The sequence below is a fragment of the Larimichthys crocea genome, chromosome XVIII (genome assembly GCF_000972845.2).
Source record: "Larimichthys crocea isolate SSNF chromosome XVIII, L_crocea_2.0, whole genome shotgun sequence".
NCBI lineage: Eukaryota > Metazoa > Chordata > Actinopteri > Sciaenidae > Larimichthys > Larimichthys crocea.
The window spans coordinates 11,498,725-11,514,323 of NC_040028.1; the positions used below are offsets into that span (position 1 = coordinate 11,498,725).

Consider the following 15,599-nt stretch of genomic DNA (forward strand, 5'->3'; position numbering starts at 1 on the left):
TCTGGCATGACACCAGCTCTGCTTCCCGTCAGCGTTACCCCACACCCTGGGCCTGAACCTCTTCCTCGCACTCCCCCAGTGCTCTGAGCCCACAGTCTGGGCAGCCCAGCTGAGCCATCATTAGCTAGCACAAGTGTCCATCAGAATACTGTAAATCACACAGAGTTTATGCACAGCAGCCAGAGGACATCAGACGGAAAACCACCAAACATATTCTTCATAAAATATGATCCAGTGTCACCATTTGCAATTTAGTTTTAAAGCGTTGCGTACTTCTACGTTGGTTGATTGTACCCTGAACACAAAGTTACACAGTGCAGAAACAGAAGGAATGACAAAGACACCATTCACCTGATTACATGTCAGTGTAAAATGATTTAAAAATCTGTTATTTTATGGTAGAAATGTTACATAATTTTGTTTTAATACATAAACAGACTCCACCCAAACCAAAATCATGAGTAATCCAACAACATTTAAAAAGGAGAAGAGCACAAGATTAATTAGATTTAAAGTAAAAAACAAATCACTTTATTTTCTGCTAAATAAAGCCAGGAGCCGATTTTAAGAAAATACAGCATTATCAAGAGATAGAGAGTGAAACATCGTTCACTCTATTAGCTGCCACACAGTCAACAAAGATTATTTATTTAGTCTGGATATCTTGCAGGGTTATTGCATATAGTTTAATTTGCGATCCACTGTTATCCACAGGTCACGACTGACTGATCTTACTGGCATAAGGTTGCCGATTAAAAAGCTTCTGTGTGTCTTCTTTTCCATTGGAATTGATTACATGAGCTTAAAAGACAACCAGTGCGATTCCATAGGGTTGTTACTTCTGTATGTATCTGTAATTATTATCTCAAAAGTGAGAGAAAAGAACTTGTAGCATCCTCAAAAGAAAGTGTCAATAAACAACTAATTAATAATACCTTTTCTTTGGGCATATCCATAAACAAGAAATATATATTCTAAAAAATAATGGTCAGCATTGCATTGCAAAATGTTACTAAAAATACAAAGTAGGTTTGCCAAAAGAATAAATTGGAGCCATTCAAACTTGTTTGTTGTTTGTTGGTTTGGTAAAGTTGGGTAACATTATTTATGACCTAATGGTGTATCTGTTAGCATTCTTCTTAAAGTGTTCAGGTTGAATGCAAGAAAATCAATGCAAAAATACAGGTGGCCATGAACAAATACAAATTTGTGTGTGCAATGCAAATTGAGACAGATATGTATTCTCAGATTTGGTTATCCTAAGGCTGCATGGATGTATAGAGATTATAGAATAAACAGGTGAAAATCACTGAATAGTAGCTTACCTTATAACAGGTAGGCTACTAAACAAATATGCAGTATTAGCAAGGAGTGAATGCTCTACTGGGCATGATAAGGGTAATGAAAACTTGAGTAACTTCCAGTTTGGCACTAATACCTCGTATGCAGGAATACAATGTTTTTCTGTGTTTCATTTTTCTTAACACAAATCAGCTTTACAAGAAGCCTGCCCAGCAACCCTGATAAGGATTAGTGCTTACGGAAAATGGATGGATGGATGGAAAAACACTGTGAGCAAAATACAGTTTGAATAAGGATGTTTTATCAAAGATTAAGTATAAATTTGATTCCGGGCATTTAATGCTGTCTAGCACTTGACAGTTTGATATAGTCAAGTTTCCAGAGACCCATATCAAGTACATCAGCCAGTACGTCATCTTTTGGACCAGAAAACTTCACTGTAAAATGTTTTTTATTATACTAGTTTCTTTGATAACACTTCCAAATAAAGTGTTGCTAATCTAAAAATCGCAAAGACATAGATCATTGGTGGACATGAGGCGGGTGGTCAAACTAGCCACCTGTAACGGCACCTACCTGTCAATCATCCACGCTGTTATTTATGCATAACTAATATAATCGGAACGGATGTTATATATAGAAATTCAGACTTACAGTACAGTTGTCATCAGTGGGAAAATTAGCCATAGAGACCAAAACAGTTTTTTGTACCAGGATAGCTGGATATTTCAACATGGGGGCTTATGGAGATTGACTCGTTCTGTAGCCAGCCCCAAGTGGCCAATCAAGGAACTGCAATTTTTGTCCACATTGGCTGCACTTCAGTTTTGACTCGATATGTTCTGAGATCCACATCATTTGGTAAACAATCTCCCCTGATCTGTGACTTCCTCTTTCTCCTGCTACATAAGCCTGATTGGATAACTGGGGGTGAATTGAGTACCACCCAGTATCTTTCATTTGGCAACAGTTCCTCCCTTTGTATATGCATTCCTGTCTAAAATATGCCTGCCTTAAATAAAGAGTCAACGTGCGTTGAATAACACAGAGGAAAGGTGCACATCCTTTAAAACCATCAGACCCCCTTTTGTAGAAATGGACACAAAGAGGGCGTATGCTGAGAGGAGGTCTGGGACCCTGCAGGCTCCGCCTCTGTGCATAATGTGCCGGGTTCATTGAAATGACTAGACAGCAGAAACACTGGCACAGAGGCTCCACGGGACACTGAACAAACTACTCTCAAGTGTAAGAAAATAGGACTGCAGAATGACTCGTCTCTGACCGGTGCAGTGTTTTGAGCAAAGAGGACGAAATAAGATTTTATTTTAACTTAATCTTAAACGAATTGGATGGAAATCATTTGGGAATACAGCTTCCTCTCCTCCTCCTCCTCCTCAACTGTGGTACCCTGAACTCAGACTACAAAGGGACGTGAGGTCGGGCTCTGGTTAAAATGGATACTTTCTTTTTAGAGGTAAGTTAGAGCACTTTGTCCACGCACAAAACATGTTTTTTGTGTTTGTATCTCCACTTTAAACGTGATGCGTAAATTATTTTTTTGGGACCGCGACGCGTCTTTGTTTTGTTTCACTATGTTGTGCGCGTTTCTGAGCCTGGCTGCTTTCAGATCAGTCCAGTTTTCAATCTTAATCAACTTGCTGGTTAACTACCTAACTAGTAAACTGGCAGCACTTTCCCCACATATGATCTGCCATGTGTGTGATCTTTGTGCTGAGATATATCACAGACTAGCGGTGGTGGTGTGCTTGCACTGGGCTGGTCTACAGGATGCAGCTGTACTGGGAACTGTAATACCCCAACAAGCCTCTGACACATTTAAAAACACTATATCTGTGCATGACTTTTCATTTGTGGACAGAAAATGTCATTACTCACAAACAAAGACAAACAAACACTCATGTATCAGCTTCCCTTTTCCTCCTTTGTACTTTTATGGCAGAGACCCCCAGCACTCCGTAAATGCCTGTAAAAGCTGAGTGTGTGTGCCCATGTAGGTTGGATGTGTCATCTGCAGCTCAACCCAGACAGCACCACACTCAGAGAGGGTTATGTAGAGACTGGCTATAGGTCTGATTTGTCATCCACCTCTGACTCAGAGGGCACGCACAGTCTCAGACAGATAGACACTTTGTGAGTCTCCACCTCTCTTAATCCCTTCACTCACCTCCTCTATCAACAGCATCAGCAGTGCTTTACCCCCAGCGATGTGTCTCAGTATGGGAATAATGTTTCAGAGGTGACTTTAAACTGACATGACAGAAATGTTTGACCAAAGCTGGAAAACACTTTTAAAAAATGGACATAATTGATTTGGTATTTCCAATTCAGTACAAAACTAAAGTAAGCAATTCATCCCAGAGTTTGACTAACCTTCAAAAAATCATTCATATATATATATTTTGTCCAAGAAAACTACACATCCCAACTTATAAGGATGGTGGAAAGGATGGGATATAGATTTTTTTTTTTTTTGGCAAGAAAGTAGTTAGACTGAGCAGTATTTCTCTACAATAAACACCAATGCAGGTAGAATCATATGTCGTATCTAAAGTATAGTTTTCAATATTCTGCTGTATAAACCAACTGTGTAATGGAGAGATTGGGGTGAACTGGATTTTGGGTTGTAATCTGATTTTTATTAGAGTATTATGTTGCAAAGGAAAGTAATTATTTCAACATCACTGTTGTAATTTGGCGTGTGTCCTCTGCCAACTGTGTGAAATGTTCATCCAGTATTCTTTTATTTTCTAATGTGTCTATGTAGTATATTGTTTTTCATCCTCAGGTATAACAAACAGTACTTTCCTGTGTCTCGATCAACAGAATTTATTTGGGAAGATCAAAGTTTCTTTGTGTAATTTGGTCAGAATGTATCAGTCTGAGTGTCAGTCTAGTGTCATTTGATGCCTCAAAACCTTTTTTGTCAGTATATTCAAGTGGGACGGCCCGATGGCATTCCAACTAACACGAACCCCCCCGAAGCAAACTCTACCCCTGTAACTGATCATTAGTGGGCAACAACTGTAGAAAAAGCAGCAAAATAGAGGTATTTGTGGTGGTCACTTTCTTTAATGAAAAATTAATCAGCTGTCAGGTCATGGAAGCAAGCCAGTATCCTGAACTCTTCAGTGCAACCAGTGTGGATTTAATTAAGCAGGAATTCTGGAAGTGAAGTAAGACAAGGATTAAACCCAACTCACTTTAAGTCTTAGGAATTATTCATGACTGCGATTTTGACAGATAACATGATCATGGATGTCAACGCATGAATGGTGTCATTGTGTTTTTGCTAAGCCTTTGCATATAACTGCTTTAAACATGTTCAGATCTACTTCTTGATTCGAGAAGATCAGGTTTATTAATTTATCTCAGTCAGCTTTCCCTTGCATGTCACTGTTTGTGATGACAGAGAGAGAGAGTTAGAGTAATAAGAGGAGTGGCAGGCATATAAGGGCGTGGGCTCAGAGCAAAACCCATCCTGTCCATCAGCGTGGCCTTTCCTCTCAGGAGCTGACACAACCCCATAAAAGCCTCAGCGACGCTGCCTTGACTCCACACCCAATCCGTCCTCTGACTGGATGTGACCCACTAAGCATACACGGATATGTGGAGTGTGTCAGGGATGTTGTCTGTCCCTTTAAAAGTCTGTCAGGCTGCTGGGTTTTGGTCATCTTAGACCTTCCTATGTCAGTAAATATGATCCCTATATGTAAGATATACCCACATACAAGCTTGTGTGGCTTTTTGCATGTGTGTTTTGTCTTTCTTCCTCTGTGTCATCTCTTCACGGATTAAACCACCTTCACACGTGTAACAGAATACTTTAGATATTTTATGTCTTTGCGAAACATCCTGTCGATGAAGTTGATTCACAGTTATGTGCATTTCTAAATTTGGCAATCAGTTCTTTTATAGCAACAGCTGCTACACACTGCAAAGCCACATGAGGACCTTTCCACACCCGTTAACTCCTTGCTTGCATTACACACCAAATTCCTCTCTCTCTCTGTCAAAGACACTCTGACAGAGGGAATCCCAAATTCCCAACCCTGACCCCTTAAATTCCCGGTCATGGCCGTCTGTCATCCATGCATTGTAGAGCTGTGGTGATGAAGCTTTAGGTTTCACACCACACACACGCATTCTCCCCATCCTGAAACATCCCTCACAGCCCTATGTGCTGTTTATGTCTAGGTCTTTGAAGCCGGAGCCGTGGATCGGCATGCTCAGTAAGCATTCTGCGTTGAAATGGGTAATGTGAGAAAGGCCAACCTGCACCAGAGGGTGGACTATTTTTCTACTAGGGGTCTTTTCAACCCAGTTGTCACTTCCTCCAGCTGCCCCTTTGGAGAGCTGAGAATCTGAGATCACAACTCTTCACTTCCAGCCATGCAGACGGCTGATGGAGCGAGGAAGGAAGTCAGGATGTAAAGTTAGGCTGTAAGGAAGGAGGCGAAGGTACAGAAATGGCTAATGGATCCTGCATTCCTTTGAATTTTTTTCTGTCTTTGTTTGTAATTAAGCTTGACGTTATTATTGTGCATTATCGGATCCAATTAGGAGGCTTTCAAACAATGCTGTGGAGAGTCTCGAAGCTGCGGTAAATTAACAATGCTGCATATTTATGAACGAACAGAGGGAGGTATTATCGGGGCAGTGGTTTATATGTGTGCGTCAGCACAACTCCTGCAGCTTTGGTACAGTCTGGAGGTGGTTTAATCTGTCACAAGAGCACTGGGACTAATTACCAACAGGCATTGTCTGACCACACACCAAATAACACGGATAATCCTCATAATAACACAGATCCCTGGTGTTACGGCATAAAAACCATCACTCAAAATATAAATTTGGGATTTTCAAGTCATTTTCTACATTTTAAATTCTTTGGAACTGGAATCAGCTGTAGTAATAATAACAGTCTAAATGTCTTTTCACCTCACTAGCTTGTGTTTGCATTTCTTGAGTCTCTATCAGTAACATGAGCCCTGTCTATCAGTGGGCTGACATCACATGAGGGGGCTCAAGGCTGTGATAACCTCCTGCTGACACCGCCCTGTTGACTTTAGATTTAACCTGCTGCATCACCAAGCGCTTTTCAAACAAGGCTGTCCGTGTTTAATGAGAGAAAAAGAACAACTTGATCCTAATAACAAATAATGCAGTGCGTGTGCACGTCTTCGTGTCTATTCGCTCACGGTGAGGGACAAGCAAATGCATGAAATGATGTGACAACTATTTCTTGATGGCGTAACCTTGAAGCAATAGTTTGACCTTATGGGAAATGTGCTTATTCGCTTTGTTGCCAAGAATCAGATGAAGGGGGAAAAAGTAAATATACAGCTAGGGCCTTATCGTACATAGTACTTACAATTATCATAGCTTAGCATAAAGACTGGAAACAGAGGGGAACCACTAGCCTGTCTGTGTGAAGATAATCCTAACATGTTTTCATCTGTTAAACCAAAGTATAAAAATGACATGTTGTACTTACAGCATGTGTGTTTAGGTGGTCTTCGTAGTCACAGTTACAGTAGCTTCATATTTACTGTAAAGACATGAGTATGGTATCCATCTCCTCATCTGAACTATGTCTTGTGAACATGGCACAGCTCACAAAAACATAACTAGTTCTGTCTAGTCTCCAACACCCATCCTTCCTGCCCTCCCTGTCTCTGTCTGTGTGTGTGTGTGTGTGTGTGTGCGTCTGCGTGTGCGTCATTCTCTGAAATATAAATCACCATGGGCGTTTGGGCACATCACAAATTTCTTGCCCTTTTAACACATTTAATATGAAGGAAAACATCCTCAGCTTTTGTTTGCCAAACCTGTGGATATGAGGTGAAATGAAGAAATTGTTGTACAGTCATGCAGAGATACGCCTGGATGTTTTGATGTACTCATCTTGTTTAAGAGAAACAGGGACAGGGATGACGGTGGGAGTCATTTATCTAGTAATTACCATAGCCTGACTTTGTCTAAAGGTAACAAAATCCACCCACCAACAGCTTTAAAGCTCACTACTTAACATGTGTTGTCTTGTTTGTTCAATGGGCTTTACAGTTGGACCGGTTCTTGATCATCTAAGCTAAGCACAGACATGAAGTTGCATCAATCTTCTCTGAACTGCTTCTTTTTAAGATTTTCAGTAATGTCCTGGTTTATCTCCAGGAGGTAAACCACATCAATCCTGCCACTCCACAAATACACCCTTTCTTCTTCTTTTTTCTTTTTTTTTTTTAACCAGACTCGCATGCATCATTTTTAAGGATCTAAGGAGTGTTACGCAGAGAAAATTGATTTGTTCTCCTTTTGTTAAGCAGCTGTTCATCGCTGCTTAACCCCGGCATAATAAATGTCTGTTGGCCTTCACCTTGGCTGCCCTACCTGACAGACACTGTGAGCTGGTAATGAGAGTAGCTTAAATCCTCTCGGTTTGGAGGTCTCATCTGGCAGTTTAATAACAGCCAACCTGTGATTACTGCTCCCAGCCCAGATGTTGACTTTCCTTTTTTAGCCCCCTATGATTACTGCGCACAGAGGCGGCCTATTACACGATGGAGTATGTGTGTCTCTGCACATGCATGGTTGTATATTACATTTTCCTATGTGTATACGTTCCACATCTAACCACAAGGGGATATAAAAAATATTTTTAAAAACTGTTGACTCCCTTGTGATGAGGTTACTGTTATAGTTGTAATTTCAGGACTAATTGCATGACGAACACCCCGCCGGGTCTAAGTACACATCCCACGCTGCATGACTGCAGTGGCCCGAAGAGTCTAACTGGCACCTTGGTGCATAACAGAAGCAAACAACACAGCATGGCACAGTCCACAGTCATGACCTGTTAGCTTTCCCATCCATTCCCAGTTTGTTTTATTAGACATGAGTGTGTGTGGTTTGGCCTGAGGTTGTTTGTAGGATTGTACACTTTGCTGTTGAGGCTGTAATGAGGAGGAATGTTCCATGTTTTCAAGACTCTACGTGTGTTTATCTCTCCCACTTGAATCCAACCTTCCCTCACATCCTCATGCTTTGACAGAATATAAAAAAAATACTCTTCACATTTCCCAGCAACAGAAAAAATAGCAGCAGTTTTTCTTTGTTCAGTCCCGGGGATGGAGGCACTGCAGCGCTGCTTGAACTTTTAAACGCTGCACAGCCTCATACATATATCTCCAATGTGTCCAATCGTTTGAGGCACAGTTTCATCATCCTGACCGCCGATGTCTCCTCCCTCCCTACCATTACAAATTATGAGCTTTAAATGTGATGTATGTGCTTGCGCAGTTGGTGATGCAGCTTCTGTGAGCGGTAGGCTGAGCTGACTGCTGTGAGAGTATTGAAAGCTAATGAATTGTTCTCATGATTTGTCATTTTCATTATTGATTTATCTGCTGACTCTCTCTTTGTTTTCAACAATGGATCAATCATATGGTCAATAAAATGTCAGAAAAGATCACAAATGTCTATACCAAACATAACATCTTCAAATTGGTTGTCCAAAAAACAAAAGGTATTCAGTGTACTGTCACATTACACAAGGAAAGAAAGTAATCTTCACATTTGAGGAGCTTGAATCAGAGTATGTTTTGGCTTTTCCTTAACTTAATCAATTAAACAATTATAAAAATAGTTGCTGATTGATTTTCTTTTGATCAGCGATGACTGACTAATCATTTTAGACATGGGTGTGTAAAGATAAGTCTACAAAATCATAACAATTGCATAAAATATTGAGAGTTTTTACATTCAAAATGATAACAGAGAAAAGCACGTACGTCAAGTATTTGAGAAACCTTTTCGTTTTATTAATCAATAATCTGTGTCAGTTATAGAACACACGTCCAAGATTATAACCTGTGTTAGACAGGAGGTCCCCCATGAGCCATAACGGTACAGTATGAGGTGTGACTTAAGGTCAAAGGCAAAGCAACAGATCACCCAGTCATGGCTCCATTCAACCTGAACAAGCACTACTTAGACAGTCCTGACTGAGCAGCATTCCTGAAATATCTCTGGGATTCCTGCTGTGTGACCCCATCGCAATCCACAGATGAGCACAGAGAGGGCTAGATATGTAGATGACAGGAGGAGCAGGAATGTGCCAGGTGGCACTGTAGATATCCAAAGTCATGAAGCTTAGCTGACACAATCCAATCAAACATGCAGCAATCACACGATCTGTCCCATTTTGTTGTTAGGAATAGTATCATTACCCAGAGCACAGGATCATACTAATACTCTGATCACTGTAGGACAGAAGTGGATGGGAAATATGTTCACACAGGATAAGGATGTAAAACAGGATGCTGTGCCAAGAGTCTGTGGCAGAGTGTCAAGTGTTCTTCTTTCTATTGTGCTCTTGAAGACATAATTTGTTATGCAAATTCTCTTCAATATCCTCATTAGCGACACAGTAGTTTAGCTACATCAGATGATGATGGGGGAGGTGCTTTTTAACCCCCACCCCAACACACACACACACTACCAAACACATGCAGACACACTGAGACAAATAACCCTGTACATATTCGCTCTACTTAGATGATTGTTGTGAGCCACTCGTTAAATTTAGTGTGTTAATGAAACCAGATTAAAAGACAGTGATGACAGCAAGTTGCTGCCACTGCTGCGTCGCATGTATTTGATTTCCATTAACCCGGTGACACATTCAGAACTTCATCATTCTCAGACCTTCTGCTTTAACAAAAACAGTCGTTGAATATGAATATCACAGTGTTAACCAACGAGGCTGCTCCCTCCAGGCTATCCTGCGTTAAGTCTGTTTATAGCTTCCTCAGCAGGGGGTGGTGGGGGTAGTACAGGCAGCCCCTTGGAGTCAAGAACAATTGATGAACTGCACCCTCCACCCTTGTTCCCCCCCTTTTTTTCCGCCACAGACGAGGGGAAGCCCCTCTTCCCAGTGGGACTCCTCCTCTTCCATTAGCTAATTTCTGATCAGCTGCTCCCTCCATCATTAATTCATAAGTCTTGCAGCACAGATGCTGAAGGGTTACTTTTAATCATGTGATTTCTCCCCTCGGTCGCATACCCTGCCCTTCCCCGACCTCACCCCATGCTGGCTGCAGGCACGGGATGTGCTGTGTGCAGCAGGCCGGCAGATGTTACAGTGGCAACGAGGAAACAAAGAAACAATTTAATGTAAAATACAAAATGAAGCATGTGGAGGCACATTTGTGTTAAATCACTATTGGTTATTCTTTATACTGCTCAGTAATTACATCATATACAAAGTGATGAGCCAGATGACAGTGGCTTGAGGGTTACAGAAACGTGTATGTTGCCAGAGGGTTGCATGGCTCAATGCTTGGAAAATTGGTGCAAGAAATTTCCCTCAATAAACACAACTGAGAATGGTATTTAACCCCTTACTGGCCCAGGGGAGCTGCTAAGATGTGAAATTATTAAAAAATGAAATTATAAAAATGTCAGTAGAGACTAAACTTAGTCAAAATGTTGGTTTAATAAGATAATAAATAAGTCTTTCTGTGTTTGTGATGTGATATTATATCCAGTAGCTTTCAGCTAAGATGGTATGTACAGAATTTGCCCCAATGGAAAGCTTGTGGCCAAAGACCCAGAGGGACCTTTACCCAGATTACCCTGCCAGCTGCACTCAGCCTATTTATTTAATCTCACCAGCTACTTGGCGGATCCGTCCTCATTCCACTCATTCAGCATTCAGGAGATTTGGTTTCAATCCCTGAATTTGGCTCCCTTTTGATGGTCAAAGTAATAAAGTCCTGCATTGTTACCGGTTGTTGTTTTCCTCTTGCTACATTCCTGTGAATTGATTAGCCTTCACACATAGCCATTACAAACAAATTTAAAAGCCAAATTTCTGCTAAATGTATTTTTTTTTTCAGCCAAAACGAGAGAGTCCACAGGCCTACTGACCCCATTTCCTCATGTGCTCTCCAAGTCTGTTCCCGTCTGTAGTTTAAAGCCATGCAAGTTAGGTAAATTGGAAAAAGTCACTGGATTTTGTTGGTCTCAACTGGAAAAAGGCAACACTCATTGTATTTTAACTTGAATATTCGCTAATTTGACCTACATCAGAGTTGTTACCCACACACGCTGGCAACATGCAAGTGTCAATATGGTATTTGACCCTAGTGTCCTGGACTACACATCTGTCCCGCCACTATAAGTGAGGTCACTAAGGGTTGATGACATGGCCTTATGCCTCTCTATTGTTATGTTAATGCTGTTATGTCCTGGTATTTGAAGTGTCAATGGATTGCTGGGCCTACGGTCCAGATGTGTTTTCGAACATCTGCTTCTGAGACGTAGCAGATCATTGAAAACTTTATCTTGGATCAACAGTGATTGCCAAATAAATAATTATAAAAAAATCATAGATGAACACACGAAAGCGAGGAAATTTGAGAGGGACAAGTGAAAGCGGGCAACAGCTACAGTTTCTTTTGGACCAAAATGTTCCTGGTGGACACGTTCCTGTGTTACATTTATCCTCTTCCACTTCTGAGCACAACAAATGAGATGCTTGTCGTGGATCCAGTTGGATGTACTCCTCTCTCAGCCAGGCATCAGACCTGGCCAGCAGTCAGCCCTACCTGCAGCCTTCACTGCTGTCCACTGGGCAGGCGTTGTTCACTCACCGTTCCTTGAAACTACACTATGATCCGAGAAATTGGCTTTTCATAACTAATTGTTCAACCGTTTACAAGTTAGGCCGAGTTAATTAGCTTTCTTTTGTTCTGGCTGATGCGATCACCCGATACCGTCTTCGCTCATGCTACGCCAGACAGCAGAGAAAGAGCCGTGGCACCTTGTACTGTGTATGCCCTTAAATATTTAAGGCTCATTCATTATCAAATCTCTGAGCTGGATGTCATTATACAAGCCGCAGAAACTCAAGCCACCAACTCTGGGATCACAGCATTCAGCCGAGTGGTTTCTGTGTCAGAAAGCATGATGGGACGTCGCTGTACGGCCTGTTTTGGTGGATCGGATTACTATTGTCAGCTGGTTCTGCCTCAGCAGTACTACACGTGCTCAGTGACATGCAGCATTAAGAATTTGAAATGAGTTTGAGCTGGAAATATCATGGCAGCGGTCCAGCTTTGTTTTTTAATGCAGCTATTAAAACATCTGGATACCGGAGGCACAGAAGAGACGGTGATAATTAAACTCAGTGAGGTCTGTGTTTCATTACCAAATTAAAACTGTACTTTTCAGTGATTATTATCCAAGAAATACACATGCTGTGTTTCACTGGTTTAGTCAGCGGTCAATAGTTAGTTGTGCTTCAAGTTTGGAGGATTTAACAGGAGCTGATACCCGTGTCCCTTTGTGTCCCAGCTGGCTTTTGTTTGGGATATTTCCGCCTGGTTAACTTCTGAGCTCTCAGTCAGAGGTGGTTGCCTTTGTCTTGACTTAGTGACGGAGCTCCTAAGGATGGAGGGGACAAGGGGGGAGGAGTTTTGGTGAGACCATCTGTTGCTGAGACAATTCATCTCTACTTTATACCCTTCAGCCTCAGACTCTTTAGACACACACGCTCACATATAAAGGCAAACAAATGTACAAACACATCTTGCAATGGCTTTCTTGAGCTTCTACCAACTTCAGCTTTAATGGCTGATTAGTCATCCAGACAAATCCCAGTCTATGCTATCTAAGACAGACTTAAATGTCAAAATGTTTACAGAATAGACTATTTTATAATGTGTGACTACTTACCAACTTTTTTTCTTTTATTGTGACAGGATGCAGCAATTCTTGCATACATTGTGTGTAACATCTTAGAGAGGGTAAGGGATATTGGATACCATTGGTGTGCCAGGGTTGTCCTCAACTGACTTTTTAAAGTTCATTGATGTTATTTATTTGTGTATAGTTTTTCCTATGCAGAACTTACCTTTCCTTACTTGTAGTTTCTTTGTGGATGTAGTACACTGTTAAAATGAATAAAAACAAATGGAAAAAAAGGATGATGTTGAATATGATATATGTGCAAAATAGGACAATTTTGATTATAGTGCCTCGTGGGCATTTCTCCAGAGAGTAAGTCACTCTGCACAGACGCTGGTGCAGCAAGCCAAGCCAGAATTAGGATCTTTATGGGCCGGCTTCTTGCTGACTTTTGGTTTACCATGTAGTGTCGACTCATTTAATTAACCAGTTATTATGTTGATTATTGGGTCTTTACTGTAATTCCTTTTGAAACTTGAACAAGCGTGCAGCGTGGAGATATTTATGTGTCTTTATCTGTAAAATTGTGGCTGAAGGTTTTCTCTTTGATCCTTGTTCGTGTTGAATGGAAACAAGATCTGGCACTCTGACTCAGCAACTCAACCACTTAGGTCTAGTTCTTGGAAAATTAATATTTGCGTCACTGAAATTGAACACTGTGTATAAACACATAGTATCATGAGACATCTCATTGCTTTCCATGTCACAACTTGCCTTCTGTATTATTCTCTAACATCTCATGAAATCTGCCTTTTGTTGCAACCTACTCACTGCATGTTTCTGCACTTTGTCAGCTTCACTGTGCACAAACGGCGTCTACAAGGCGATGAGTACCAGCAATATTCTGCTGAATTCAAGCCCCTGCGATTTCCAGTTACATAATAGCGACTGATCTCCTTAAAATCTATAGAGTAAACTCTGTTAATCTCCTCACTGGACCTCACGTGAAGCAGCTTTTCCCTTTAATAGGACATGCATGCCAGGCTGGTACAAGGTGGACACTGGTATGGAAGTCACCAATCGTCTCATATTACATGGAGTTAATGTATGGCCACGTGTAGAGAAGAATACCTCTGTTACACTTGTGTCCTGATGATCTTTTTTCCAGACAATGGGAGGCGGGATTTTATCAGGTGCCTGCACCCTTCCTCTCCCACCCACACCCCACCTCACCACCTCAGCCTCCACCTAATTTACACGACCCCCTTTATCCCACTCACCCGCTGTCTCCAGTGGTTTGAGAGAGCCACATTTAGCTGCCCTCCATTAGCCGACTGAAAGAAGAAAAAAAAAAAAACCCTTGTTGATGGAAGTGGCTTTGCAGTCTGGCTTGTTGGACTGAGTAACCCTTTGTCCAAAAAGGAAGTCTGAAACATAAATGAAAGAAAACAATGGAGACCAATCATCACCCTGGACTGTTGAGTGAGTTAATTTAATGGTTTCTCTGTTACAAACAGATTGCATTTCACGTAAATATCTAGTGTATTAAACAAAAGCATCTTGATCTTTGCTCTGACCCTGGAGGCAGAGACATTTGTGCTTCACAGATGAGAGTGTGTGTGTGTGCACACGTGGCAGCCTGTTGTTAATAGTTAATGAGGATTGATGTCTGGAAGTGGTGACCTTGTATAAGGTTTCCTCGTGGAATCCATGCATATTGATCTCTTCAGTTTTATGCTCTGTTGGACACACAATTCCCTTTTGCTCCGTGTTTTCCTGGCTACCTCAATGGTGGCACTCGTGATGATTAATGGTGTTTAGTCGCTCGCAGACGTGCTTACAAGAAGGGGGCGAAAAGTGCACATCCTATAAAATTTACACTGAAAACCAGAAATTTACTTCTATTTGTTGAGACTGAAGGTAGAGGAAATACAAACAGGCTTCTTAATGGAAAAGTTTGACATTTTTGGAAATACGCTTTGTTGCTTTCTTGCTAGAAGTTTGTACAGTTTAAATAAACTAGATATAACGGTTATTTGGTGAGCTTTAGAGGCGCTTGCAGGCACCTTTAAAGTCAGCCAGGCTAGCTGTTTTCCAATAATGTAAAATGTTCCTTTAAAGGTCATTCGTTGACCATCATAATTACATTATTTAACCAGCGGCCACTTTTGTTATTTCTGACCCAAACATGGATTCAGTCATCCTAAAAGATTTACAAGTTAGACTGCGCAGCCATTAGTTCACAACTCATCCATTACAGTCATTAAGGCGCAGCCGGTTCTATAAATGTATCTTCCACCACTGTAAGGAAGTGACAGTCCGTCTGAGCAATCAGCCTCAGATTCCTGTTATTGCTCCTGGTTACTGAGCTGCTAACAAACATGTCTGGGAAGGTCAGTGACTTCACATTGATACACAAACACAGGAGACCAGACTGCCCAGATCAGCTGTAGCGCTGGTTTTAATCTCTGCCTGGAACTAAGATCTATTCTGGGACTATGGGGAGAAGTGTGTTATGGTTTGTCTGATTGAAATATAGAAAAGAAGAAAAGATGGTAATCGTAAGAAACATTTTGACAGTTTTACAG

At 41.2% G+C, this 15,599-nt stretch overlaps 1 protein-coding gene across 2 annotated transcripts in view; it reads left to right on the forward strand.

Annotated features, from left to right (window-relative positions):
- The first annotated feature begins 2,493 nt into the window (after positions 1-2,493).
- The window catches only part of myo10l3 (myosin X, like 3), a 52,545-nt gene continuing 39,439 nt past the window's right edge, over positions 2,494-15,599 (forward strand). For both annotated transcript variants that reach the window (XM_019259852.2, XM_019259853.2), the window contains exon 1: positions 2,494-2,776. In XM_019259852.2, the coding sequence (XP_019115397.1) occupies positions 2,756-2,776 (21 nt within the window). In that variant the 5' untranslated portion in view covers positions 2,494-2,755. The remainder of the gene's footprint in view (positions 2,777-15,599) is intronic.